This window comes from Mustelus asterias, chromosome 18, assembly GCF_964213995.1.
Source record: "Mustelus asterias chromosome 18, sMusAst1.hap1.1, whole genome shotgun sequence".
In the NCBI taxonomy this organism is placed as follows: domain Eukaryota; kingdom Metazoa; phylum Chordata; class Chondrichthyes; order Carcharhiniformes; family Triakidae; genus Mustelus; species Mustelus asterias.
Window position 1 is genome coordinate 13325419 of NC_135818.1, and position 27513 is coordinate 13352931.

Sequence of the window (27513 nt, forward strand, 5' to 3'; positions counted from 1 at the left end):
GCGTCTGGCTCGGAGGCAAGGATGCTACCCAATAAGTCACAAGACCCCCCGTCCTGATTTTAACTCTGTGTAATTGAATGGATTTTGAGTGAGTTAAAATTTAGCCCCTCCTTTCCTCCTCATGATTAATTTCCCACCCAACTTTGTCAGGGAAACTGGATATTATTACTCTCCGCCCCTCCTTAAAAGTGATCAATATAAATTGTAAATAACTGAGACTCAAGCACTGATCCTAGTGGCACCCCACAGGTCACAGTCTGCCAACCTGGAAATGACATGCTTATTTGTATTTTCTGTTTCCTGTCCTTTAACCACTCCCACTATCCATGCTAACAGATTACTTTCAACCCTGTGAACCTCTATCTTGTAGAAGAACCTTTTTTGTGACACTGTATCAAATTCCTTTTGGAAATCCAAATATACAACATCAATTGTTTCCCCTTTATCACCTCTGCTATTTCTATCCTCTAAGAAACTTTAATCTATTTATCAAATATATTTTCCTTTCATAAAACCAAATTGACTCTCAGCATATTCTGATTTTCCAGGTGTCTTCTGATCACTTACTTTACAGTGATTCTCACATTTTCCTGATGACTTATGTTGGGCTCACTGGCTGATGGTTCCCTGTTCTCTCTCTCCCTGTTTTCTTGAATAGCAGTGTTACATTTGTTCCTTTACAGTCCACTTGCTAAGTAATAGATTCTAGTGGTTTTGGAAGATTGCAGCCACTGCTGTAGGATATAGGACCCATGGGATTTGTTGGAATTTAGTCCCATTAACTTCTTCAGTGCTTTCTCTTTACTGAAATTAATTATTTCAAGTACCTCTGTCTCTTAAGACCCTGTTTTCCCACTATCTCAAGCCGGTTTTTGGATATTCTGCTATGAAGAATGTCACAAAATATTTGATGCAAAATATCTGTTTCTAACATCTCAGCCATTTATTTGCAACCCATTATATCTTTTCGTTTTGCAGCCCTGAACATACCCACGTTTATTTTGAGTACTCTCTTCAATCTGTTAGCTTGCATTCATATTCAGTTCTTCCCTTATTTTGATTTTTGGTCATTCTTTGTTGGTTTAGAGTCTTGGCCTCATTTACTGCACATAAGGAGGCCATGCTGCTCATTGAGTCCATGCAGGCCTGTCACAGAGCAATCCAGTCAGTCCCACTCCCCCATCTAACAATTCCCAGACCCTTTACTCTTCTTAACAGCATTATGTTTCTTTTAATGTAATTATACTCTTAAGCTCTTTAGTAAGTCACAAATGAATCATGCTTACTCTGGAGTTTTGATTTTTTAATGGGACATGTAATTGTTGAGAATTATGAAATATTTATTTAAATGTTTACCACAGCTTTTCTCCAGGTCTATCTGAACAATGAGCAGGAGATATTTAGCTCTGTGAAACCTGGTAATTAATTATCTCACCTCGAGCCACAGCAAGGTTGTTCTGTTTATAGCAGAAAGCTGAAATTGAGTAGTTTAGTACAGACTAATCATTCAGATGGACTCAATTGCCACTCAAATTCTCTAACTATCATTGAGTACATTTACCCTCTTAACTGGAATGCTTGATGTACCATTCAGTAATGGTTGAGTTAGCAAACTCACAGATTGGGAATTGAGGGTGGAAACCTTTGAATCTAAGGAAATATGTAATACTGCATGGTGAAATATACCTGAAGTTCACCTTTAGCAATCTTTGCCCCTATCAGATTCATTGCCATAGGTTACGCAATGATTGTCATATGGTGTAATCTCCATTGTTGGCCATGATATAGGCCCACCCACCCAATGGATATTGGAAAGTGGCTTATAATGAGCATCCAACATTTTCTTCTCCTAAGATGCTGCAAAGCAAATACAGCTATCCCTTGTTTGCTTGTTTACCACTCTTAATAGTGGCACATTAAAAATAATCATGCTTAATGAAAACTACTTTCCCATTAAAAAAAACATGTAATAAGGGTGGGTGACGTTCCTGAGCTGCAGTTTTTAGATTAGAAATCTAACTGGTCCAAAGATCATCTTACTAATTCTGAATAAGATTTTAGCGTTTAATAACTTACTGACACTTAATAATTTACAATTCTCTTTCAAGTTCCCCCTGCTCACCGCTTCCCACCTCTGATTTGCCATGCCTTCTGAGTCTCCAGCTTGCTGCTGCTTCCACTTTCCATTTCCCTCCTTGACACTCCCACTCAGCGCCTTGCTCGACTCTCTATTTCATTGCCCCCCCCCCCCTTCCTGTCCGAAGCTTCCCTCCTACTTCCTGGCTTTTATGCTCATTGCTTCCCTCTGCTGAGTTCTCACTCCCTCTCCTGAATCCTCATTGTGAGCGAGGGTTGGGAGAAGCGTGGTGTGAGGGAGGGAGTGAGTGAGAGGAACTGTGAATGGGAGGATCAGGGAGGGATCCAGCGAATGGGAGGGTTGGTGAATGTGTGGGTGGGAGAGGACACCGGGTTTGGGGGGGGGTTTGGTGATCAGGATGGCTGGGGAGGGACAGGGTGAGTGGGAGATTCGGGAGGGATGAGGAGAGTGGGAGGGGCAGCTATCAGGAGGATTTTGGAGGGAGGCAGCAAGCAGGAGGCTCCGGGAAGGAGCCAGGGAGTGGCAGTTCATCTTTTATAAATAATTCAGTAACTACCCTTAATCACATATCGTGGTAGCACTATTTGGGAAATGTCCCTAATTTTCCACCAGTTTGGTAGTAACTTTGGTGCTCTACTCAATCTTAAACTGTACCTTTCTAGTTACCTATAGTCCCACTTAAAAGTCTGCCATTTTCTGCCTCCATAAGATCATCTGTTTCTGTCCCCATTTCAGTCTAATCCTCATCTGGGCATTTGTCACCTTTTGACTCCCATATTTGAAAGTTTTCTTGGCTGACCACTCATTTTTCACTCTCCCTTTCACTCTAATTTTAGGTGATGGAAAATGCACAGTTTAGCTCTCCATATTATCATGATGTGAAAACTATAGAACCTGTTTCGAACAATAAACTCTAGATATGTTTGGAAGTTGCACAAACTTTGCAGCTTCATTCTTGCCATTTCTTCCCACAGACCTGGCATTAGATTCCAAGCTTTTCCAAGTGGTGTCGAATGATTCCTTCGTGTCTAACCACCCATTGACATCTTCAGGAGCTCAAGACTTTCCAATAGATCCAAACGACAGCATGTGCTACCACCATACAGAGCATTCATTGTCCACTGCCTGCGACACAGAAGCAGCCTCCCTTGTACCTTTGCATTCCTTGTCTTACAGGAAAGACCATAGGCCGAGGGGTGTGCCAAGGACTTCAAGTTCAGCCGTTGCTTTTCCAGACACATCTCTCAGCGATTTTGCTCTCTTTCAGCAAAGGAGAGGGCTCGACACTGTCTGTGAATTAGAAGGTTCCAAACCCCTTTCGGGATCCAAGGAATCATTGAATGAAAACTCTTGTTATGCTGGCGTTTTCCAGCTAGATGACTTACTCAGAAATGGTGCTTCCCAACCATTATCCAAATCGGGACCCAGTAAACCTCTAAAAACAGATAATAGTGTTGATAGCCTGCAGAGCCTCAGTACCAGAAGTAGTGGGTCAACGGAAAGCTACTGTAGTGGGACAGATCGAGACACTAATAGTACCATCAGCAGTTATAAGAGCGAACAAACAAGTTCAACGCACGTGGAGAGCATTCTTTCAGAGCAAGCAGAAACCTCAGCAGATGAGCACAGCTCTGAGAAGAGACTTTATGAGAAAAGCAACGCCCGCTGCGGGTACAGTAGTGAGCCTGAAGGCACCAGCATCATGGAAAATAATAGAAGGACTAATGGCAAAAGGATAAAGTTGCACACTGCAAGTAAAGATGGAAGTTGCAGTCCTGATCCTGGTCAGACTTCTGACCAGATGCAGACTTCTGACTCAGTACAAACTGGCGAAAACCTCAGCGGTTCTGGGTCTGGTGAAGCCAACAAAAATCCCCATGCTAATGAATTGACTGTGGATATACTGAAACAGCAAAGTGGATCGCTTACTGATGCAATGACTGAGCAAACAGTAGCAGAGATTGTTGAAAAATCAATCGATATGCAAGCACTAAAGGATGAAATGGTCAAGCAAAAAGATGGGGACGTGAGGCCCAAGTCTTCTAATTTTATTCACCGAGCTGCTTCTACACACAAGTCAAACCGCCGGAAGACGGGGAAAAAACGAGCGAGCAGTTTTGATTCAAGCCGGCATAGGGAGTACGTGTCCTTTCGTGCTGTGGCTGGTGTCAAAACGAGCAATAGTAGTTTTTGTCCAGATGAGGATTCGAGTGATCAGAGCGACCTGAGCAGGACCTCCAGCATGCATTCAGCACATCGTTTCAGTTCAGACAGCTCATCCAGCACCACCTCCCACTCGTGCCAGTCTCCTGAAGGACGATATCATGTCTTAAAAGCAAAGTACTTGACTCGCGAAAGAGGCACTGACTCTGAAACTGCATCAAAGGTCCATTCTGGCTCAGAAAGCAGTGCAAATGCCAGGAGAAGGTCAACGCGCAGGACTCTCAGTGCAGCCAGTGCCAAGACTCATGCAAGAGTACTGAGCTTGGACAGTGGCACAGCAGCCTGTTTAAGTGACCCTAGCAGACTAGGCACACCCGATAAAGCGAGGCCTTTAACTACATCCAAATCAGATTTGGAAGCCAAGGAGGGAGAGGTGTTGGATGAAATGTCCCTTATAGGCAGAGCTTCACAACTAGAATCAGTAACTCGCTCACGGAATAGTTTGCCCAGTCAAGTAACCTTTCCCGAAGCAGAAGAACAAGGAGCCACCAGCGGAGGTAGGTTGCTTGTTAGATAAACATCACCATGATATACCTAATACACAGTAATGTTTTATACAAACTGATTTGTTTTTCCTAGCTTCACATTGTGCTGGTCTCATTAATTACTGCAGTTAAGTTTCAATTGAAATATTTTGCAACATTCGTAAAATTACATTGGATGGTTCCTGATATGCTGGTAAATTGTATTCCCAATTGTTTACTGATACCTCCGCTGTAATGGAATGAGTATGGTTGCCACCAGAACAGTAACAATTGGATGAGTGCGGAGGTCCATCTGTAGCAGCCCGCCATGTAAAGGAAGTCAATAATTAAAAGTTAGAGTGTGATAATGTACTTTAAATTGACCAGATTATTTATTTATTTAGCGAATGCAAAGTCTCTAAGATGAGCAGTTTCTTCCAGTCCTGCAGCGTTGAGTGCAGATAGGCCTCCGCTGAGTCTGTGGGATTGGGCACTCTTGTATGAAGTGGGACATAGTTTGCTCTTTCATACATTGATAGAATTACAGCACTGTTGTTCAGTAGGACCTCATAAGCACAGCAAACATGTTTTTTTCCCCAGGATAACTTTTAGGGCAAATAGTTAACATGTACGGTTGTATAGCATCATTAGATTATGCAATAAAATGGCTTTTTACTCGACCTAACAAAATATCCACAAACACTGCATTCAAAGGGTTAACACAACCATATAAAATGAGAAGATTTTGTAAAGTAACTATCTGGAGTAATGGAGACTCCAGGCGACTGCCAGTTATTAAGTCAACTAGCTATTTATTTGCGAGCAGAAAAACTATGTGCAGAAATCATATACAGAGTGCAGCAAGAACAGAAATACTCCCCCTATATCTCCCAGACCAAGAGTGAACTGCGAATTTAAAGCCTGCACCTTCTTTGTAGCTGTGCGTGTTCTTATCTCATTGGATGGAAGATCACGTGGTCTCTGAGGTTCGCCCCTCAAAGAGGGCTCGCTACAATATCCTTCCCCCTTTGGGTCCCCTATTAAATAGACTGGTTTTTTAATATTGGTATCTCTATTGGGGGGACTTCCTTTTCTGTTGAGAGTGACACAGTGCCACTGGTTGGGGTCTCTCCATAGGGAATTGTCTCGCTCAGGCCAGCCTCCCCATTTACTTCTCCTGGTGCAAGTACATCCTCTGTCACTGTCTCTTCAGCTCCCATGACAACAGGCTTCGAGTTCGCAATGGCCTGTTTGGTTCCCTCAATGCTTGGAATGGTAAACAAATCCTGATGATGCAAAGCAAGAAAAGCTGAAAGGGTATCATTTTGCTAAGTGTTAAAGGAAGTTGTGTTTGTAGCTTGCTGAGTGATCATTTCCTGAGGTGAGGACGTGAAATTGACTTTAAGGCAATTTCGTATGAGCCTGACACACTTCCTTCCTTTCGCACATGTCATTCCAAATAATGTGGTCAAAAAGAGCTGAACCCTGGGCTCACACTGAAAAGCCCAGTGGCCATCAGGATTCTAAATTCTGTACAAATCTGCAGTGGTTTTGTGCTAAAAATATTGCCTGTCCTGTAGTCTGAAACGAATTTGTCGCTCCTCTCTTCATAATTACTCAATCCAATTGTTTGAAATTTTTCTCCATGGCTTTATTATGTATCTTAAACCTTTTGGTTCTCGTTCCTCTCACTTGGATCTTTATGAATGAACAATAGAATTCTCAGAAATACAATCAACAACATTGAAAAAAAACCGCTCCTTTGATTGTCACCAGTCTGGATAGTAGACACCTAATGGGCCATGGTGGCTATGTGCTTGGTGGCATCAATGGGGGAGGGGATAAAATTAGAATTCTTCTGAATCTCGTACAAACATAGGAATTAGAAGCTGCAATTGGCCACTCTGCCCCTCGAGCCTGCTCCACCATTCTATAAGATCATGGCTGATCTGATTGTAATCTCATTCCACATTCCTGCCTATCCCTGATAACCTTTCACCTCCTTGCTTAACAAGAATCTGTCTGTCTCTGCCTTAAAAATATTCAAACATTCTGTTTCCACTGCCTTTAGAAGAAGACAATTCCAAAGATACTCTACCCTCAGAGTCAACGTTTCTCCTTGTGTCTGTCCTAAATAGGTAACTCCTTATTTTTAAACTGGCCCCTCGTATTAGATTCTCCCACAAGAGGAAACATCCTCTCCACATCAACTCTGTTCAGACCCCTCAGAAGCTCCACTGTTTCAATCAAGTTGCCTCTTACTCTTCTAACCTCCAGTGTATACAAGCCTAGCCATCCAACCTTTCCTCAGAAGACATCCCAATGAATCCAGGTATTAGTTTAGTAAACCTCCTCTGAACTGCTCCCAATGCATTTACATCCTTCCTTAAATAAGGGGACCAATACCATACACAGTACTCCAGATGTGGTTTCACCAATACCCTAGATAACTTAAAGCATAACCTCCCTACTTTTGTATTTATTTTCACTTACAATAATTTGCTTCCCTAATTACTTGCTGTATCTGAATTATAGCCTTTAATGATTCATGCGTTGGGACACCCAAATTCCTCAGCATCTCAGAGCTCTGCAATCTCTCACCATTTAGATAATGTGCTCCTCTTTTATTTTTCCTGTCAAAATGGACAATTTCCCATTTTCCAACATTATACGCCATTTTCCAGGTTTTTGCCCACTCATTTAACCTGTATCCTTTTGTAGCCTCCTTGTGTCCTCTTCGCATCCTACTATCCTACCTATCTTTGCGTCATCAGCAAATTTAGCATTTGGTTCCCTTCATCCAAGTCATTCATATAAGTTGTAAAATGTTGAGGCCCAAGCACTGATCCCTATGGAACACTACGTGCCAACTCATGCCAACCAGAAAAAGACCCATTTATGCCTACATTCTTTTTTCTGTTAGCTAGCCTATTTTCTATTCATACCAATATGTTACCCCCTGTACCATGAGCCTATATATTTTGCAGTTATCTTTAATGTGACACCTTATCAAATGCTTTTTGGAAATCTAGATACAATACATCCATTGGTTCCCCTTTATCCATAGCATATGGTACTTCAAATAATTCCAATTAATTGGTTAAACATGATTTCTTTTTCACAAAACCATGTTGACTTTGCCTGATTATCCTGTCCCTCTCTCACGCACCCCCTCCCCCCAAGTGTCCTGCTATAACTGCTATAATTCCATTAGTGATAACTCCTAATATTTTCCTTATGGCAGATGATAAGCTAACTGGCTTGTAGTTTCCCGCTTCTTATCTCTCTCCCTTTTTGAATAAAGGAATTAATAATGAAAAATAAGGAGTTACTTTTGCAATTTTCCAATCTAATGGAAGTTTCCTCGCATCTGGGGAATTTAACACCAATGCATCAACTATCCCGGTAGCTACTTCTTTGAAGACCCTAGGATGAAGTCCATCCAGACCTGGGGATTTATCAGCCTGCACCTCCAACTATTTTCTCAGTACCACTTCCCTGGTGATTGTAATTTTCCCAAATTGCTCCCTCCTTTCTAATTCCTGATTTGCGGCTATTTCTGGGATGTTACTCTATAATAAAGACTGCTGCAAAATACTGGCTTAGTTCATCTGCCATCTCGTTATTTTTCAATATTAATACCCCAGACACTTTCTATAGATCCAACGCTTACTTAGCTCTTTTTCAAAAACCTATAGAGACTCTTACTATCTGTCTTTATTTTTTCTAGCTAATTTTCTATCATATTCTATTTTTCCTTCCCTTATCAATCTTTTAATCATTCTTTGCTTTTGTCTGTATTCTGTTCAATCTTCTGACCTCCCACCTTTGACTTTGATCCACTATACGCTTTTTCTTTATCTTAGTTAAGTATCTTTAACTTTTTTAGTTAATCACAATTCCCCTTGGAATCTTTATTTCTTGTTGGAATGTATCTATTCTGTATATTCTGAAGTACTCCCTTAAATGTTTGCCACTGCATCTCTTGACCTATCCCTTAACCTAATTTGCCAGATGACCTCAGTTAGTTGTGCTTTCATGCCCTCGCAATTTGCTCTTATGTAAGTCTAAGATAGTTTTGGACCCACCTTTTATTCCCTCAAACTGAATGTAAAGTTCAATCATATTATGATTGCTGCTGCCTGGGGGCACCTTTACTATGTGGTCATTAATTAATCCTATCTCATTGCACAATATCAGATTGTACTTGTTTATTTCTGTTTGAACTATCAGTTCATCTGCTTTGTGTTATATGCTACACATATTCAAACACTAGCTTTTAGTTCGTAATTATATTATTTTAGTAATCTCTAGCCTTACCTGCTGATTTCCTCTTAAATTCCCTGTGCTCTCTGTCCCTTCCTGTCATGACCTGTTTATCATTTCCCACATTAATACCTTTCCCTTCTGCCTTTTCTCTGTTTTTGAATTTACCTCATCTTCCCAAATTTGATCCCTTGCCCCCACTATTTAGTTTAAAGCCCTGTCTACTTCCCTAGTTATACAGCCTGCTAGTACATTGGTCTCAGCATGGTTCTGGTGCAGACCGTCCCAAAGGTACAGTCCCGACTTACTCCAATACTGGTGCCAGTGCCCCACGAACAGGAGCCCACTTCTCCCACACCAGCCCTTTGAGCCATGCATTCATCTCTCTAACGTCTATGTCAATTTGCTCAGTTAGAATCCAGAGAATTTTACTTCTAAGGTTCTGCTTTTCAATTTAGTGTTGAGTTCCTCATACTCTCTATCAGAACCTCTTTCCTAGTTCTACCTATGTCATTGGTATCTATATGACCCTTAATGATCTTGATGTCATTAGTTTCTGTTGACCTTCCCAAGCCATTCACCAGTTGGTTGCAGGTGGGCTTTTGGAAGTCTGCCATTGCCAAATTTGCCTGCTTGACAGAGCAGCTCTGGTATATGTTTCTAATTTCTCTCTTACATCGTAGGGATGTCCTTGGCCTTTACTTGGCACCACTTGCAGCATTGCCATTGAGATTGCGGAGTTGGGTAGGGTGTGGCATGGAGGGGAATGGAAAATAAATCCTGCATCCTACCACAGCTCTGATATGTTGATATTCTAGGGCTGGTGGGGAGGCATTCCTTTAAAGCATTGGTTGATGCAGAATCGGTGAAAACACGATGAAAATCATTTGCAAAGTTATAGAACATAATTTTACAATGTGAGAAACCATGCTTTGCAAATGAATCATAGATTCCCTACAGTACAGAAGGAGGTCATTCAGCCCATCGAGTCTGTACCAACCACAATCCCACCCAGGCCTTATCCCTGTAACCCCACACATTTACCCTGCTAATTCCCCAACACTAGAGTCAACTTAGCATGCCCAGTCAACCTAACTGCACATCTTTGGACTGTGGGAGGACACCGGAGCACCGGAGGAAACCCATGCAGATACGGGGAGTATGTGCAAACTCCACCCAGACAGTGACCTGAGGCCTGAAATGAACCTGGGTCCCTGGCGCTGTGAGGCAGCAGTGCTAACCACTGTGCCAACGTGCTGTTCAATGTTAGCAGTGAGTTCTTAACCTGTTACTGTGCAGTTCCTTTGCTATTTTAATAGAGTCATCACACTCTACTTGAAATATTTTAGTGCTTCCATGAAAATCATCCCATTTCTAAGAATACTTTTCTGAATCTTGTACTTTGTTTACAAGTTTGTAGCAAAGTGAAGGTGCTGCAATACTTACCAAACTGGATAGGGTGTTTTAGATGTGGGCTATCAAAACAAATCAAGAGTAATATGGCTACATTTGAATCCAAATCTTTGTTCGATGCTACCTTTGAAGGCAATCTTACTGTTTCAATGGAGCTTGGGTTCTGTTTTAACCCCATTGTATATTAAGTAGTTTTTTGGATTCTTAACATTAAAATTGTGTTTAATGATCGACCAGCTGGTTTGCTGTGTCAACTGTGCTCAGTAGTACCATTCTTGCCTTTGTCACTGGGTTCCGGATTCCAGTTCTCATCCCATGACTTGATCACAAAATATCACGGTGGGCATGCCAGTATGATACTGAGAGAGTGCTGCACAGTTGGAGGTGCCGTCTTTTGGATGAGACTTTAAACTGAGGTCTGTGTGCCTACTCGGGTGAATGTAAAAGATTCCATGGCACTATTTCAAAGGAAAGCAGGGAAGTAAACTGCAGTGTCCTGGTCAATATTTATCCCTCAATCAGCATCACGAAAAAATCAGATTATCTGATAAATATCACATGATGTTTGTGGGAGTTGGCTGTGTACAAATAGAGTCCCTCATTTCCTACAGTGTTGACACTTCCAAAGTACTTAGTTGGCCCGTAAAGCATTTTGACAAGTTCAGTAGTTTTGAAAAACACTGCATGAATGCAAGTCTTGTCTTGCTTTGTGTGAGCTTGTTTCAAATATGGCCGAGCCAAACAGCCCCCAAATGTACCCATGTGCAGTACACACCACACCAAAAATCCAAATCTTAATTAGTTTTCAGTGAAGAATTTTACATAATTCAGTAAAGCAAAAGCAAGCATAAGCTAACAATTTTCCATCTTTAAATAGTTGAAACCTCCACTCTCTTATTGGCATATATGGTGGAAGATGTTGCTGTAGCATTCATTATTCTGCTCCCAAGTAATGATTCAGAATTTACTGAGGCTTAATGAACTGAAAATGTTTTGAGGCTTTCCATATTATCTCTCCTTTCTTCTTCACCCATTCTTTTATTTCCTTTCTATCGCCCTGCTCTATGTATCTACCTCTTCCCCCACAGCCTCATTCTCCAATCATTTTGTTTTCTCCTCCTAAAGGGATCAAGGGATATGAGGGGATGGTGGGAATCAGGATATTGAATTCGATGATCAGCCATGATGATAATGAATGGCGGACCAGGCTCGAAGGGCCGAATGGCCTACTCCTTCTGGTTTCTATGATCCGAATCTGAGCACATTGTACTTTTGAGTTGTGTTTAAGTTTTCCCAGTTACAATTGCAGTCATGAGGTTAAGTACAGGGTGGGGCTCTTAAAATCAAATTAAAATATAGTTGGAAATCAGGAAAAGAAATTTAACTTTTCCAGAGTGAAAATTGCTCAGCTATTAATTTACAAAGTATTCAACACGATCTTTTGGTCATGTGAATAAAAGGAAAGAACTTGCATTTACATAGCGTCAGATGTCCTAAGTGAATCAATGAATCACTTTCACAGCGCAGACACTTGTTTTGAAGGAGGAAAACTTGGCTGACGGTTTACAAACAGCAAGGCTCCACAAATTGCAAACAAGATGACTGGACCAGGATAGTGGGAGAGCTACCAACTCTTCAAACATTTCTGCGGTGTTTATTACATTTACCTGGCAGATGGACCCATCCTTCAATGCCTCATCCAAAAAAATGACATGTCTAATGATGTAATACTGAAGTAAAAGCCCAAATTCTGCATTGTGGCACTTGGAGACATAACCTTCTGGCTCAGAGGTGCGATTGCTCCTAACTGAGAAAGCTGTCACTTGAATGGTTGAAATTTGTGCTTGTGAAATTCCTTCATCTGTTATTTTACTGAGGTTCTAATCAATCAAATCGAGTTGAAGCTTAATCAAAACAGGGGCACAGAAAAAAAATTATAGAAATATGTTCATCTAATATTTGCTGTTATTGCACAATTCAGTTTCACCCAATTTTTAAAATCGATTAAATAACTGCTTTACAGGAGAGGAACAGACCATTTGGGCCAACTTCACACAAACCTACTCCCACTCCATATCATATAACCCTATTAGCAAAGCCTTCCATTCCTTTCTCCATCATGTAAAAAAAAGACTGGCATTTATATAGCACCTTTCATGACCTTAGGATGTCCCAAAGCTCTTACATAATCAATTAAGTACTTATGAAGTGTAGTCACACAGGAGAAATATGGCTGCTGTTTTTGGCCACAGCAAACACCCACAAACAGCAGTATAATAATGACCAAATCATCTGTCATTAGTGACGTTGGTTGAGGGATAAATATTGGTGAAGACACTGGGAATGCCTCTCCTGGTCTATTTTAAATGAATGCCATGGGATTGTATTCACTGGAGTTTAGAAGAATGAGAAAGATTCTCATAGAAACTTATAAAATTCTAACATGATTAGACGGGTAGAAAAAAATGTTCCCCATGGTGGGGAGTTCAGAACGAGGGGTCATAGTTTGAGAATAAGGGGTAAACCTTTTAGGACTTTGGGTGAAGAAATTTCTCCTCACCTCAAATGAGTGGTGAATCTGCGGAACTCATTACCACACAAAGTAGTTGAGGCCAAAGCATTGTGTGATTTTAGATATGGCTCTTGGGGCTAAAGGGATCAAGGGAATGGGGGGGAAAGGCGAGATCAGGGATATTGATTTTGATGATCAGCCATGATCAAAATGAATGGTGGAGCAGGCTCAAAGGGCTGAATAGCCGACTCCTGCTTCTAGTTTCTATGTTTCTATTATTTGCATCCTCCTGATAGGGCAGTTGAGGCCTTGGTTTAATGCCCCATCTGAAAGACAACTTATCTGATTTTCCTTTAAGTGTATCCATGTTAATCACCTCAACTATTCCTGGTGGTAGCAAGATCCACATTCTCATCACTTCTGGATAAAGATGTGTCTTTGAAGTTTACTGCTTGATTTCTTAGTAACTATCTTATTTTGATGGTCTCTAGTTTTGCTCTGAATAAGGGGAAGCACTTTCTGTTTATACTCTTATAATTGGTCGCCCCTCTTTTGGAGAGAAGAGACCCAGGCTGTTCATCCTAATTCACTGTTATTGAAGAGAGCAGTTCATTCTCTGTTAACTTACACAGCTGTGTCATAATGATGCACATAATGGTACATAATCCACCCAGTACATCATGCATGTACCTCAAAACACTGCAGTCTCCAAACACAACTCAAGCTTCAAAAGGTAGATTATAATTTTACTGCTCAGTGCTTTTCGAGTGAACATAACCTGGAAATTTCATCTACCCATCATTGAACTTTATTGAGCTTCTCAAACAGGGAATGGTAATAAGTGCAGCTGATTTTACTTTCAAATTATGTTAAACTATTACAATCTGTAGGTATGCAGTGCCTGCAGTGTGGCAAAATGTCACAATTTACTAGTGACAGTACATTGAATTACATAGAGCTGCTGGTTGCCTGGAGTGAAGCTCGCAGCTGTGCTGTAAGAAGTGTAGGGAAATGCAGGAGCCGTTGAAGACAAGCACATATCAGGAGGAAGAAGTGAGACATGGAGGAAAGTGAAAAAGCAAAAGACACCGTGATTGCAGAGACGTGGGTGAAAGTGAGATGAGAGAAAAGATTGTGCAAAGACTGACTAGTAATGAGGCTGATAATCACCTGAGCAGCAAAAGTGTAAGCGTGGAATTAACATAGATCATTTTTCTGATATTTTTTGAAGACTTACTGGAGAAAAAATGCTCCTGGTTACACCATGAAAGAGCAACAGAAAACATGATTCTGGAACGGAAGGAGCTGCATAAATTGACAAGTCTCCCAAAAAAGAATAATTTAGAAATCAGCATATTTATTATGCGGGGTTATGGGAATAGGACCTGGGTGGGATTGTGGTCAGTACAGACTTCATGGGCTGAATGGCCGCCTCCTGTACTGCAGGGATTCTATGTAATTCAGTAATTGTAGAAATGAGGAACTTTAATATACTGTATAATTTAAAACGGGATTATACATATTAACGTTGAAGTTTTTAAAAAAGAGTTAATATCCTCTCCTCTCCACCTGTTCCAGTCTTGATATTTAAGCCATAGACATTGTTAAAACTTGCTCACCTAGAGCATATAATAGATCATAGAATCCTACAGTGCAAAAGAAGGCCATTCGGCCCATCAAGTCTACACTGGCTCTCTGACAGAGCATTCCACCCCCTGCCCTATCCTCGTAAGCCCATGCATCCACCCTGCTAATCCCCCTAACTGACACATCTTGGGATACTAAGGGACAATTTAGCATGGCCAATCCACCAACTTGCACATCTTTGGAGTGTGGTAGGAAACCCACGCAGACATGGGGAAAACGTGCAAACTCCACACTGACAGTCACCCAAGGCCGGAATTGAATCCGGGTCCCTGGCGCTGTGAGGCACCAGTGCTTGCCACTGTGCAGCCCCAAATTGTTTGCCTACATGGCCTACATTGTTCTAACTTTGTTTAGTTTTGGTTTGTGAGGGTGAGCCTGTAGTCAAGTGGACACTAGTTTACACCAGATTTCAGACTCTTTTAAACTGGTGGAATAAAGGGGGAAAACCTGCAGTGAAGACAGTGTCTTTTTAATATTGACGAAAACAAAGGCTTGCAGTTATATAGTACTTCTTGTGAACTGGACATCTCAAAATGCTTTACAGCCATTAAGTACTTTTCAAGTGTCGTCATTATTGTAATGTAGGAAATGCGGCTGCCAATAGACACTTTGCAAACTCCTCCAAACAATAACGTTATAATGACCAGATAATCTGCTTTGCTTTGTATGATGTTGAGGATAAGTATGGCTAGAACACCATGAGTCCTCTGCTCTTCTCCAAAATAGTGCCAAAGCAGATAGCTGCACCTCCAGCACTCCCTCAGTACTGCCCTGTCTTAATTTTTGTGGTCATGTTCTGGAGTGGGACTTGAACCCAGGACCTTGCGATTCTAAGGTAAGGTGTGCGATACCAGCTGAGCCACAGCTGACGCACAGGTGTCATAATGATGCACATAACGCTATGTAATCCACCCAGTCCATCATGCAAATACCTTAAAACCCTACAGAGTCTGCAAACACAACTCAAGTTTGAAAGGATAGATTATAATTTTTCTGCTCAGTGCTTTTCACAGTCTGGAAATTTCACCGATCCACCATTGCACTTTATTGAGCTTCTTGAAAGGGGAATTGGTAATAAATGCAGCTGATTTTACTTTCAAATTATGTTACACTATTCCAACTTTTATGTATGCAGTGCCTGCAGTGTGGCAAAATGTCATAAGGTCTCTCACGGGCACATAAACAGGCAAAATTTGTCACTGAACTATATATGTTCTGGAAAAGCCACTCATTCTACTTAGTTATTTCATTCTTGGGATAAGTTCCTTACAAAGCAGATCTATGTAACACTTTTTCTTGTATTTGTCTGAGAGAAGGCTGTGCAATTCTAGTAAGTCTGATATCCTTCAGAACTGTGTTACCCAATACACTAGCATTTATAATATTTATTACAGATGTGATGGATTTTGTAATGACAGCTTGATCAAAAATTTTAACTGTAAATTTTATTGACATTGCCAAGGATTTTTTGATTTACATTTATGCGAGGTTGATGTCTTTTGTAGTTAAAATGCTCATTCTTTAAGAAATTGCTGTTTCTTCTTCAATTGCTGTGTTCTTTTCAGTAAAAAAAAGAGAACTGGACAAAAGCAAAACACTGTGCATGCTGAAGATCTAAAATACAAAACAAAGTGGTTGAAAAATTCAGCAGGTCTGGGAGCCTCTGTGGAGAGAGAAACAAAGTTAACATTTTGAATCCAACATGACTTCTTCAGAAGGGTTGATGGACTTCAGTTACATCGTTAGATTGGAGAAGCTGAGGTTGTTTTCCTTTGAAAAAGAAAAGGTTGAGAAGGGATTTGATAGAGGTGTTCAAAAATTGTGAGGTCGCAAGTTAGAGTATATAGAGAGAAACTGTTCCTGTTGGCAGAAGGGTTAAGAACCAGAGGACAACAATTTAGAATAATTGGCAAAGAACCAATGGTGATTCGAGAAAAATATTTTTACGCAGCGAGTGGATCTGGAATGCACTGCCTGAAAACGTAACGGCAAATTCCATTGTGGCTCCCAGAAGGGAATTGGATAAGTAACTGAAGAGAGAAGATTTGCAGGGCTACTGGGAAAGGGGTTGGGGAGTTGGACTAAACTAATTTGCTCTTGTTGGGAGCCAGCACAGACATGATGGACCAAATAGTATCTTTATGTGCTGCAACTATTCTATTTAAATGAAGAACCAAGGGTAGATCTTTGGGGACACCAGAGGTACTGGTGTATGAATAGGAAGAGAAGCTATTGCAAGTGATACACTGCCTGTGATTAGATAGATAAGAATGAAACCAGTTGAATGCAGTCCCATGCAACTGGATGACAGTGGAGAGGTGGTGGAGAAAGATGGTGTGGTCAACTGTATCAGAATCATAGAACCCCTACAATGTAGGCAGAGGCCATTCGGCCCATCTAGTCTGCACCAACAACAATTCCACCCGGTCCTATCCCCGTAACCCCCCCCCCCCGTATTTACCCTGCTAACCCCTCTGACACTAAGGGGTAATTTAGCATGGGCGCTCAACCTAACTCTCACATTTTGGACTATGGGAGGAAACCAGAGCACCCGGAGGAAACCCACGCAGTCACAGGGAGAACGTGCAAAATCCACACAGGCAGCCTTCCGAGGCCAGAATTGAACCCGGGTCCCTGGCGCTGAGAGGCATCAGTGCTAACCACTGTGCCACCGTATTAGAGGCTGAAGATAGTTTAGGAAGAGTGATGGTTTATCTTTGTCACAGTCAGACAGAAGCATAAACATATTCTTATTGTCTATTGCTCAGTTCCTTTGTTATTTTTAACCTGTATTGCAGCTTAAAGGTAGGTTTTTTTAAGTTGACTGCAGGATACTCACTTTATATAAAAATAATATGAAAAAGAAACCTGTCTATGCTTAATTGAAACTCGGTTTGTCTTGATACTTCCAATTGACCTCAGGAGGGTAGAGCAATTACACCTCATGTGGCCTTCCTCTTGAGCATAACTGTAATATCATGTGCCTCATATGTTATAGTGCCCCCATTTTCTCAATGTCAGTTGAAAATAAATGGATTAACTCTCCTGCTAAAATACTGAACAAAATGAATTCATACCAGTGCACTAAACAGTCATATGCTGAAAGTGGACAATGTGGTTTCACCCAATAAATGTCATATTAGGTACAATGAGAGGAACTGAGCTTGAGGCATGTTGTTTGAAGCACTTCTTTGTCACCCGAGTAATATTTGGCAGGATGATAAAGAAATGCTTTGGACAAGATGCCTCGAGCTCAGTTTATGCCAACTGAATAAATCTCCAGAACATCAAAGATGCCATTTTGCATTGCCTGAAAAAAAAGGACTTTGTTCCTAAAAAGCACATATGAATATTTGATGCACAAAAGTAAATAAGTAGTGGTAGTATTCGATAATGCCACTTGATGCACTTAGATATTTCCAAATGATAACACCGGCATTCTCCCAATGAGCACATTCAATATATGAATAGGGCGGCACGTGGGCTCACTGGTTTAGCAGTGCTGCCTCTCAGCGCCAGGAAGACGGGTTTAATTCCAGCCTTGGATGACTGTGTGGAGTTTGTGCATTCTCCCCCATGTCCATGTGGGTTTCCTCCAGGTGCTCTGATTCCCTCCCACAGTGCAGAATTGTGCAGATTAGGAGGATTGGCCATAGTAAATTGCCCCATAGTGTCCAAAGATGTGTAGGTTGCTATATGCGGGTTTACGGAAATAGGGTGGAGGGGAGGGTCTGGGTGGGATGCTCTTTTGGAGAGAGAGTGAAGACTTAATAGGCTGAATGACCTCTTTCTTCACTGTAGGGATTCTATGGTTCTACTAATATCCCCTTCTTATATTCGTGGCCTTGTATGTAAATACAGAATTGCTTAAAAACTGAACTGCATTTATAGCTTGTTCACCTCAGAACACTCAATTCTTTTCCAAATGGAGACTCGTACCACAGAATCGTAATAAAAGGGGGCAGGGAAAGATAAAGGATCAACTAATAAGACTATGGGTGGAATTTTCTCTTTTTTTAACTAAGTGTTAACTCAGGTGGGGAAAGCAGTTTGCTGCTTGTTGGATCCACAGTCGGCTTTTCCCACCATGCTCTTTGAAACTTCATTTAGAAGCAATCCTGGAGGCAGGTCCCACAACATCATGCTGGCAGGGTGGGCTCTGAATTAGCAGACACAGACACCTTGGAGAAAGTTCGTGACGGCCGTGACCTCTGGAGGCTGACTGTTTGGAAGGATATTAGATCAGGTGAGCAGAAAGAGAAAGCTCAACTGGCTAAGAGGAGCCAGATGTAAACAGAGGCCAGCAAATCCTGCACCATCTCCGTCCACTATCGATTTGATTTGATTTATTATTGTGACATGTATTAACATACAGTGAAAAGCATTGTTTCTTGCACGCTATCCAGACAGAACATACCGTTCATTGAGAAAAAAACGTGAGAGTGCAGAATGTAGTGTTACAGTCATAGCTAGGGTGTAGAGAAAGGTAAGTCCATTCAAAAGTCTGACAGCAGCAGGGAAGAAGCGGTTCTTGAGTTGGTTGGTACGTGACCTCAGATTTTTGTACCTTTTTCCTGACGGAAGAAGGTGGAAGAGAGAATGTCTGGGGTGCGTGGGGTCCTTAATTATGCTGGCTGCTCTGCCGAGGCAGCGGGGAGTGTAGACAGAGTTAATGGATGAGAGGCTGGTTGCTTGATGGATTGGGCTTCATTCATGACCTTTTGTAGTTCTTTGCGGTCTTGGGCAGAGCAGGAGTCATACCAAGCTGTGACACAACCAGAAAGAATGCTTTCCATGGTGCATCTGTAAAAGTTGGTGAGAGTCGTAGCTGACATGCCAAATTTCCTTAGTCTTCTGAGAAAGTAGAGGCATTGGTGGGCTTTCTTAACTATGGGGGGACCAAGACAGGTTGTTGGTGATCTGGACAGCTAAAAACTTGAAGCTCTCGACCCTTTCTACTTTGTCCCTGTTGATGTTGATGTACCTTCATCGCAGCCAATGTGGCGGAGACTCCCATGCCAGAGCCGAGCCTCACCACACAATATTTATAAACCGAATTGGCCATCCTGACATCAACCATTGTCGCACAAGACTGAAGGCTGCCAAACATTAAACATTTTGAGTTGATGTTGCACTTATGCAGCAAAGTCATCATTTTGTAAGTCATTCAAGATGACATCTGTGACTTTTATTTGCTGTTCTGGAGATTTATTCAGTTCTGCTTTATAAATGAGAGCTGTGCACCAAATTTATTTTTGCCCACGTCCCTGGATTTGAAATGCCAGATGAAATTGGAGCAACTTTTATCCTTTATCCACCACCCCTCCCCACTATCTGGGTGAACAGGAAAGTTGCATGATTCATATGCACAATAAATATTATGACTAACATTGATTACTGTGAAATGTTAATTTATTCCCCTGCCCCTTTGTTTTGTAGCATGGGTATTGTTGTTTCCTGTCGTATTTATTGGGAACAAGTTCCTAAGTTTTGGTTGTTTTGTTTTTTTTCAAATTACTTGATAGCAGTGTCACTGAAGATCGCTGTAAGCGGACCTCATATTCAGTTGGGACTTTCACGATGATGTTCAAGTCAAGGTAGTGGAATTGTGCGATATGGAGCAAGGATAACTAAGTAGAGTTAGATTTCGGAGCAGCCATGACCAAACAATGGGCTAACAGGCTTGAAGGGCTGAATAGCCTTTACTTGACTCTTTTTACAATCAAGGGTGTCTCCTTTTTTGCTCCCTGCAAGGCAATATCAAAATCTGGGATGATGTGGCAGAGTGTACTGATTGCGGCCGCACGATTCTCCTCACTTTGAAAATCAAAATGAAGATTTGAGCTGTCAACACCAACTTATTGAAACAGTTTATCTGGTCATGCATCTCGTTGTTGGGAGACAGCTGCTCACAAATCAGCTGCTTACATTACAACAGTATCTGCACTTCAAAAACACTTCATCAATAGTGAAAAGATTTGGGAAGTCCAGAGGTTATGTAAAGAGCTACAAGTCAAGTCCTTTCATTTTTTTATTTATTAATTAATGTCACAAGTAGGCTTACATTAACAACATTTTCCTTTATATTTGAATTAATAAGGACACCGCTCACTTTCTCTCCATTTGTGGAGTTGGAAACAAAAGGCTACTTTTTACATGATGGAACGTACTCCGTTACTTTGGTGGTTGACATACTCGTAAACGCACAACCTCTCAGCTGCTTGAAGAGAGAGCAGTCCACCCTACCCCCCCATTCCTGGGAAACTCTAGGCAGCAGGCTCCTTATGGAATTGCATTCCAAACCACTTTGAAGTTCAATGGGATAGAATCCAATTGCAAAAAGGTTACATTTACTTAAATGTACAGCCAGTCTGTGACAATGTCATTTGATTCATGCTGTGCAATATGAAAGCTGCAACCATTTAACCCAATTAGTACTTTAGACTTCCTGTTACGCTTTCCCTAATAATTCGCACCCTGTGAAATCTACTGAAGCCAGCATGTCTGCTGTCCTAATTGAAAGCTTTCCCTGTGAGAAATATCCTGTGACCATGGGGTCATTATCTTAAGATGGTGTTTCCAGAAATAAAGAATACTAATTAAAACAAAAATTCAACACAAAATAATAAGAACATTTTTAGACGGTTTATCAGCTATTCCTTTAAATCAAGGACATAAAACTTTAAAAAGACATTTATGTAATCTCTACATATGTTGTTCAACATGTTGCAAAATTTGTCGTTCTGGTACACAGGTAACAAGGTGGAGAGGAAGTCAAAACAATTTTCAAATATATTGAGAGACTTTGAATGTGACCATGTTATATTTTGAATGAGGATGATAATTATATGTTTCTAATGAAAAACCTGCCAAAGTGTTCTAATGTAGGAAAAAGAAAATGGAGAAAAAAAATGCTGCAACGTCATTTAGTTCCAACATCTTGTTAGGGGTTCGGAAATGTATATAAAACACTTGTTTACAGAGAAACAAAAAAGTATGTGTTTTCTCGAGAGGATACATCAACTTTCTTTGCTTTCTAAAAAAAAATGTAGTTGAATTCACTTCTATTGCTGAAGATCTGACCATGTTCTTTCAGTAATTAAGTACTGGATACAGATCCATGATCGCACTGGAATAATAATAAAAATGATTAACAGGGTAAGGCTTTTTTGTTATTAAGATTTGTGATTGATTATTGAAGTACATCTTAACATTGAGGAAGGTACTCTGGACCTCACCAATGAGAATGGACAAACTTCGGAAAGCTAAAAACCTTAAAGTAAAGAAGGGAGGAAAAGAGCCAAAAGCATCATAATGAGTTCCTAATCTCAATCGCAATGTTGAGAGGAGAGAAGAGTGAGCAAAAGTCTTGAGCAGGATCCTGGTCCTATATCAGGTTGTGAAAATTCATGTCAGACGTTCTTTCATTTTCAGTAGTGGCTTAGTAAAGAGATGCATTGGCAAAGGCCAGATTATAAACTGCCTCTCTGCCCTTTCATAGGGTTGGCACAGAAAAGGGAAGAAAACATTGCCTTCAAGAAGCATATGGTACCTTGGAAAATACTTTCCTTATCAAGTTGCTTTTTAGACTCTTTCTAATCCAAGAAGTTAAGTTTATTTATTAGTCACAAGTTGGCTTGCATTAACGCTACAATGAAGTTGCTGTGAAAATCCCCCAGTCACCACACTCCTGCGCCTGTTCGGTTACACTGAGGGAGAATTTACCATGGCCAATCAACCTAACCCTCACATCTTTGGACTGAGAGAGGAAACCAGAGCACCCGGAGGAAACCCACACAGACACGGGGAGGATGTGCAAACTCCACACAGACATTGATCGAAGCCGGGAATCAAACCCAGGTCCCTGGTGCCATGAGGCAGCAGTGATAACCACTGTGCCACCGTGCCGCCCCATGAGGAATGAGGAAACGTGCGGAAATATTTCTCATGAGAATAATTTTTGGAATGAGCAATATTTTGAGTTCAATCAAGAGCCATTTAACATCGAACCTGCGATTGCATTGTACCCTGCATAATCTTTCCCCTTTATTAAAATTCTACAATTTTACAACACCGAAGAGGCCTATAAAGTGAATGCACACATTGCCAACTCTCCAAAGAGGCTATTTACTTAATCACATCCTTCTGCTCCTTCCACCTGGCTGCAAATGTAGAGTCACGTCCCTTTCAAAACCTATTGTGCTTTTTTAAAATCAAAATCCAGATCATTATTTTTCCACATTAACTCCTGGAGATCTGCACTGTTATAGTCCTTCAATCTGGAATACATCCACTAGTTTTTGTTTTCAGCCCTTCAACCAATGCCTGTGCATACTACCACACACGTTACAAGGATGCACCTCAATTTGATCAACAAGGTTCCAGTGCTGCACCGTTGTCTTTTGAAGATCCTTAAATACAGCATAATGACATTTGCTTTCTCAACGCACTCCCTTATGTACTCAAAGAGCTTTATTAAACTTGTAAGACATGACTTGTCCATTGCAAATCTGTGGGCTGTGCTTGCCCATGTCTTCTGAGTTGAACATTAATTTTATCCTATATCACGGCTTCTAACAGCTTACATTTCTTGACAAGCTGACTGGTTTATTATAAATGATTGACTCTAAATTTTAGTTAGAGGTCACCCTCACCATCACTATCCATTACATAAAAAGACAGTTTTATCCTGCTTTAATTAATATTCTTTTGATTTTTTTGCAAATATTTTTTATTAAAACAGCACAAATAATGCCAGGTTAGCTGGCTTCTTTACTTGCATTGAAAGTGAAAATAAACCATTGGAGAAGCATCTTCTTGTAGCCCTAGTATCTGTGTAAATTTCTTGTCGTGCTCATGGGAAATAAACCAAATTCTTTTCCATAAATTGATGCATCCATCGTGGATTTTCACAAGAGTTTACTTCCATTCTGGACAAGATGCATATCTTTGTGGTACTTTATTTTAGTCTTGAACTAACTTTGGCTAGGTGGCACATTGTCACATCTTGAGTTAAAAGGTTGTGGCTCAAATCCTGTTTGAGGCTTCAGCATATAATCTAGGCTGACATGGTGTTGTACTGAACAAGTGCTGCATTGTTGGAATTGCCATTTTTCAGACACAATATCAAATATCCACCTAATCTGCTGGACATTAAAGATACCATGACATTCGTTAGAAACAGAACAGCAAAGTTCTCTCTGTGGCTTAATATTTATACTTGACCTCCCACTACCAAAAACAGATTAACTAAACAAAGGACAAAGAAAATTACAGCAAAGGAACAGGTCCTTTGGCCCTCCAAGCCTGCACCGACCATGCTGCCCGACTGAACTAAAACCCCCTACCCTTCCGGGGGCCATATCCCTCTATTCCCATCCTATTCATGAATTTGTCAAGACACCTTGTATCTGCTTCCACTACCTCCCCAGCATCGAGTTCCAGGCACCCACCACCCTCTGTGTAAAAAAATTGCCTCATACATCTCCATTAAACCTTGTCCCTCACACTTCAAACCTATGCCCCCTAGTAATTGACTCTTCCACCCTGGGAAAAAGCTTCTGACTATCCACTCTGTCCATGCCCCTAATAATCTTGTAGACATCTATTAGGTCGTCCCTCAACCCCCATCGTTAACAGACTATTAATTTGCTGTACAAATATTTGTTAGATGCTAGACAAACGTAAGAAAATTATTTTACAAAGTAAAAAGTACTTGCATTTATACAGCGTCTTTAATGACCTCAAAGTGCCTTAAAGTTAATAAAGTGGTTTTGAAGTGTAGTCATTGTTGTAATAAAGGAAGTGTGGCGATCTGCACGCAGCAATTTCCCACGATCAGCCGTGTGATTCTGACCAGATAAACTGCGCTTTTAGTGATGTTAGTTGAAGGTTAAATATTGGCCAGGACAATAGTGAGAATTTCCCTGCAACAAAGAAACTCTTTAAACAAAAGCTGAGCAAGCGTATAAATGATTGCTGTAATGGATTGACAGATATTATGCTAACCTTGAATCAAAAAATTGGCGCAGCCTATATGTGGAGTTCTTTGTTTATAAATGTAATTTATAAAATTACTATTCATGTAATCTCACTATGGGGGCTAAACTAGCTTATCGTTTATCTCTGAAGGTTCCAACTTTGATTTGACCAGCTCAAAACAGTTGTGGGGACTTTTTGGTTTTAAATTATTGTTACTCAGATAATTCTAGGCCAGATCATTTAACTTGTGATGGCTCTTTAAGCTCCTGGTGAGACTGACAGATATGGTCAAGAGGAAAGTGTTGTGGATTTGGTATGCACAAACTTTCAAATGCCTTTGAGAAGCTACTGACACACAAGACTATTGGAGCAGATTAAGCGATGTAGAATTAGAAGTAGGATTTACTTGAACTAAACTTAAACTGAAAATTAGTTGGGAGGAAGGAAACAGAGAATGAGATAATGGAAGTTTCTCAGTGCTTGGAATTGGTTGTGATTCTGTTCTGGAATCACTTACATGAACTCTTGTACAACTATGGTTTGAGTATCTCGATACATTGTTAGACAGTAATAGATTCGGAAGCTCAGTCAAAAATCCAAGAATCAAAGAAAGCAACAAAGAGGATATAAAAAGTGGGCAAAGAAGTGGCAAGTGAAATGTAGTGCAGTCCTCACTGCATATGCTGCCATCCCCTACCCTGAATAGCTACCGAGATGAGGAAAATGTCGCGAACCATTTGTCATGGCTGTCAACTATATTCAGCTATTTCAGACAATTTAGGCAGCTGTTCACACCATATTAAAGTGGTTATTAACCCCCCCACCACCACCACACACACACACACACACACAAAATCCCATGGCCTCTGGAACATCTGCCACTACTGCAAGTCCTTCTTACCGACTTGCTGAACTGACTGCATTCCAGCTTTGTTTTAAGTTTTGGAAAGAGGTTGTATAGGTCAAATTGTTTGACTAATGGGAAAAACAATGGCTTAAGTATCCAATTACCGAAATGAGGTTAGAAATTCCAGCACAGTTTTAAGATGAGAGAGTAAACTCGAGCTGTTTAACTTGCCTTCCTACACACAGCTGACCATTCCAAGGCTTTAATCATAGCAATATTGACAATGCAGGCTTCTGAATCATCCACTCTATGCACTGAACACAATTTTCCTGGACATAAATCAGGAAATGCTCAAAGTACTCCGGGTCCAAATGTTATCAGCATTGCAGTGTTCACCTTTCTCACCTTTCACAACATCCATTGTAACTCTTCCCTTCCTTGATCGCTCTACCTCCATTTCTGCGGATAAGCTGAAAACCAATGTCCACCATTAACTCACTGACCTCCACAGCTATCTTGATTACACTTCCTTTTACCCTGCCTCAGGTAAGAACTCTATTCCATTCAGCCAGTTACTTTGTCTCCATTGCATCTGTTCTGGCAATGTCATCTTCCAGACTAGTGCTTTTATTTTCCTTTTTCCTTAGTTAAGGATTCCCTTCCACCAGGTTGATGGGGTTCTCAACCATGACCATCCTATTTCCCTCACTTTTGCTCTCACCTCCTCCCTCCCTTTCAGAACCAGGCTTCCCTTTTGTCCTCGCTTTTCATTCCACCAGTGTCTGCATTTAATGAATCATTCTCCTTCAACTCCAGAATGATGCCAGATCAGACACATCTTCCTCACCCCATTCAGCATTCTGAAGGCACCGTTTCTTCCATGAAATTCTGGTCCTCTCTTCAGTTACCCTCAAAGGCCCCTCCTCTTCCCATGGCACTTACACATACATGATGTGGAGATGCCGGCGTTGGACTGGGGTAAACACAGTAAGAAGTTTAACAACACCAGGTTAAAGTCCAAAAGGTTTCTTTGGTAGCAAAAGCCACTCAAGCTTTCGGAGCCCCAAGCCCCTTCTTCAGGTGAGTGGGAATTCTGTTCACAAACAGGGCATATAAAGACACAAACTCAATTTACATGAATAATGGTTGGAATGCGAATACTTACAGCTAATCAAGTCTTTAAGATACAAACAATGTGAGTGGAGAGAGCATCAAGACAGGCTAAAGAGATGTGTATTGTCTCCAGACAGGACAGCCAGTGAAACTCTGCAGGTCCAGGCAGGCTGTGGGGATTACAAATAGTGTGACATGTACCCAATATTCCGGTTGAGGCCGTCCTCGTGTGTGCGGAACTTGGCTATCAGTTTCTGCTCAGCGACTCTGTGCCGTCGTGTGTCGGAGGGAAACCAAATGTGGAATGGTTTGTGGAACACCTTTGTTTGGTCTGAAATCGTGACCCTGAGCTTCCAGTCGTTTGTTAGTTGAGTACTCCATTCCATTTCCATTCTGACCTCTGCCTCCTGCAGTGTTCTAATGAAGCTCTGTGGAGGCTCATGGAGCATTTTACAGCCTTTTGGACTCAGCAATTTCAGATTGTAACCACTGCTTCCATTCTGTTTGGACTGTAGTTGCTGGAAATGATTCTGTAATTTGCAGCTACACTGGGCCTCATCTTTGGTTTCCTTACTTGCCCCATCACCATCCCCTGTGGCTTTTCACCATCACTCATTTTGTCATTGAATCACTCCTGCCTTCCATATTATCACAGCACTTCCCTTCTGTTCATTCTTCCCTCACAACTCCCTCGCATCTCTCCTCCCAGCTCTGATGAAAAGTCATTGACCTGAAATTAAGCTATATTTCTCTCAACCGATGCTACTTGAGCTGCAGAATATTTCCAGCATTTCCTGTTTATATGTCAGATTTCCTACGTCTCCACTACATTGCTTTTGTTTTCAGAATTATCTTGATTGTTTATGCCTCCATATTTTCACACAATCATTTACTTACTACACCATCCATCACTTTTAGCAGGCGAATTGCATAACCCATAAGTAGTGTG

At 41.1% G+C, this 27513-nt stretch overlaps 1 protein-coding gene across 4 annotated transcripts in view; it reads left to right on the forward strand.

The window, feature by feature from the left end:
• Positions 1 to 27513, forward strand: part of pcnx1 (pecanex 1) — a 273657-nt gene that overhangs the window by 114599 nt on the left and 131545 nt on the right. For all 4 annotated transcript variants that reach the window (XM_078233420.1, XM_078233421.1, XM_078233423.1 and 1 more), the window contains exon 6: positions 3073 to 4818. In XM_078233420.1, the coding sequence (XP_078089546.1) occupies positions 3073 to 4818 (1746 nt within the window). The remainder of the gene's footprint in view (positions 1 to 3072; positions 4819 to 27513) is intronic.